General features: G+C 37.1%; 1 protein-coding gene across 1 annotated transcript; it reads right to left on the reverse strand.

Annotated features, from left to right (window-relative positions):
- Positions 1–590: 590 nt before the first annotated feature.
- LOC128518690 (olfactory receptor 4P4-like) lies at positions 591–1,143 on the reverse strand (the record flags this gene model as incomplete). The annotated part of the gene is given in 2 exon segments (XM_053491935.1): positions 591–1,052; positions 1,054–1,143. Coding segments are annotated over 2 exon segments (552 nt in total), but the record flags the coding sequence as incomplete, so codon positions are not given.
- Positions 1,144–2,667: the final 1,524 nt, after the last annotated feature.

Genomic DNA, 2,667 nt, shown 5'->3' on the forward strand with positions numbered 1-2,667 from the left:
CAAAATCGTAAAATATTAGGTAAAAAATTCATGCTTTGAAACCAGACAATTTAAATTATACAGATAATAAACTAACCATTTCACATCAGAACCTAGAATACATTACCCCCCTTGAAGAGAGTTTCTGAAAAATCATTAAGCCGTGAATTAGATCCTATACCGACACATTTTCTCAAGCAGATAGTATCAGCAATAATGGAACCCCTGTTAACAATAATTAACTCTTGGGAAATTTTAGGAGAAAATTCTGAAAAAGGGCAAGTTTTTAATTTATATTTTGGTGGTAGATTAACAGAAAGTTTGTGGCAACTTCAAACTTTGTTGTTTATAATGGCAACATCATACTATTATAATCACTTACAGGTAACAATTACTCTGCTAAATGGTTAAATCTCAAATATGAAATATAAAAATCAATTATTTAAAAAGAAACCTTTGCTTGGTTAAATTTTATTGATATTAATGTAAATCTCCTGCATTTCTAATCCATAAATTATTGGTTTAAAGAGAGAAGGAACAATTAGATATTCTATTGACAGGATCATAGTAATAATGTGAGGAATTTGTTTTGATTCTATTCTGTTAGTTGTCTATTCTATTCTGCTGAGTTTAACAAGGGAGTAATTATCACAGTATATTTTGTTTAATTAAAATTTACACAGCTGAAGTTGGGATGTTAAAGTAACACCAACACCAACCTCACAGCACGGTAAAAACCATGATAAAAATAATATCTTACTGACAGTTACATAATGTAATGGTTTACAGATGGACACCAATCTGTCATATGCCATAGATGATAACAGTGTAAACTCTGATGCACCATATGTGTACAAACAAAATGCTTGGAATAAACACTCTTTATAAGACACAATTTGTTTTTCAGACAGTAAGTCAATGAGCAGTTTAGGATAAAGAGCAGTTGACCCCAAGAGAGCATTACAAAGCAAAGCAGCAATGAAAATGTACATGGGTTCATGGAGATGTTTCTTTCTAAATATTATGAAAATGACAAGAGTATTAAAACAGATAATCATTATGTATACAGTAAGACAAAAATGCAAAATAAATGTATCTGTAGTGCTCTATTTCAACATGTTCCTGCAGTGTTAAATATGTAAAATTGTTAAAATCTTCCAATTCAATTCAATTCAATTCAATTTTATTTATATAGCGCTTTTAACAATGGTAATTGTCTCAAAGCAGCTTCACAAAAATAAAAGAAATTCATAATAATAATAATAATAATAATAAAGATAAATTGTGTATGTTGTCACGGTTCGCCACCAGAGGGCGCCATGCTCCCGGACTCCATTTTGTTTTCTTTTGTGTTTCCTGTGTTTCCTTTGGTTTTCATTTGAACTTCAATTCCCAGAGTGCACCTCGGTCAGGTGATGGGAGCACACCTGAACCGAGGGTAGCTAATTACGTTTGTTATAAATAGTCTTTCAGTTTAGTTTCCTTTGTCTGGTATCTGTTGTGGTCAAGTTAAGTGGGAGTTATGTTTCCCTGTTCTTGGTGTCATGCCACTTCCCTAGCTCCTGGTTTGAGTTGTTCTTGGTTTGGTTTTGCTTATGTACTGTCATGTTTTGTTCCTAGTTTGTCTTGTTATCTCCTAGCCTGTGTTTAGTTCATGTTTAGCCTTTCGTGTCTAGTTCATGTTTAGCCTGTCGTGTCTAGTTCATGTTTAGCCTGTCGTGTCTAGTTCATGTTTAGCCTGTCGTGTCTAGTTCATGTTTAGCCAGTCCTAGCGTAACTCCGTGCCTTAGCGTAACTCCGTGCCTTAGCGTAACTCCGTGCCTTAGCGTAACTCCCTGCCTTAGCGTAACTCCCTGCCTTAGCGTAACTCCCTGCCTTAGCGTAACTCCCTGCCTTAGCGTAACTCCCTGCCTTAGCGTAGGTTAGTTAGTGTGTTACTTATGTCCTGTGTTGCTGTCCCTTAGTTTCCCCGATGTAGATGTCTGTTTATGTTTGGGTTGCCTTATTAAAAGACCTTTCCCCCATGATCACCTCTGCCTGTATATCTTCACTAAAACCCACACACAGCACCCGTTACATATGTGTGTCTAGATAATAATGAGATGAATGAATGAAATGTCTCTGCTGAGCAAGCCAAGGGTGACGGCGACAGTGGCAAGGAAAAATTCCCTAAGATGGCAATAGGAAGAAACCTTGAGAGGAACCAGACTAAACAGGGGCCAGGGGTAGCTCAGTGGTTAAGGCATTGGACTAAGGTTCGGAAGATCCCAGGTTCAAACCCCACAACAACCAAGTTGCCACTGTTGGGCCCTTGAGCAAGCCCCTTAACCCTCAACTGCTCAGATGTGTAATGAGATAAAAAATGTAAGTCGTCTGCCAAATGCCTAAATGTAAATGTAACAGGGAACCCATCCTCATTTGGGTGATAACGGATGGAGATGATATAACATCATGTGTGTTATGCAGCTGAAAGTACAATATAACAGAAATTCTTTAAATTAACATAAAGTCCTCAGGATCCTCAGGATTCTTTAAATAAACATAAAGTGCCTCAGGATCCTCACAGGGTTGGCCTTTGTCTACTAAAGCTGGTACAATCTCAAGATGCCTCGGGATGGGTAGAAAAGTACAGAACAGATGGAAAGAATTAGCGTAGTTGCCATTCAGGATAGGTGTACTGAAGTATGA

The sequence above is a fragment of the Clarias gariepinus genome, chromosome 3 (genome assembly GCF_024256425.1).
Source record: "Clarias gariepinus isolate MV-2021 ecotype Netherlands chromosome 3, CGAR_prim_01v2, whole genome shotgun sequence".
NCBI classification, from domain to species: Eukaryota; Metazoa; Chordata; class Actinopteri; order Siluriformes; family Clariidae; genus Clarias; species Clarias gariepinus.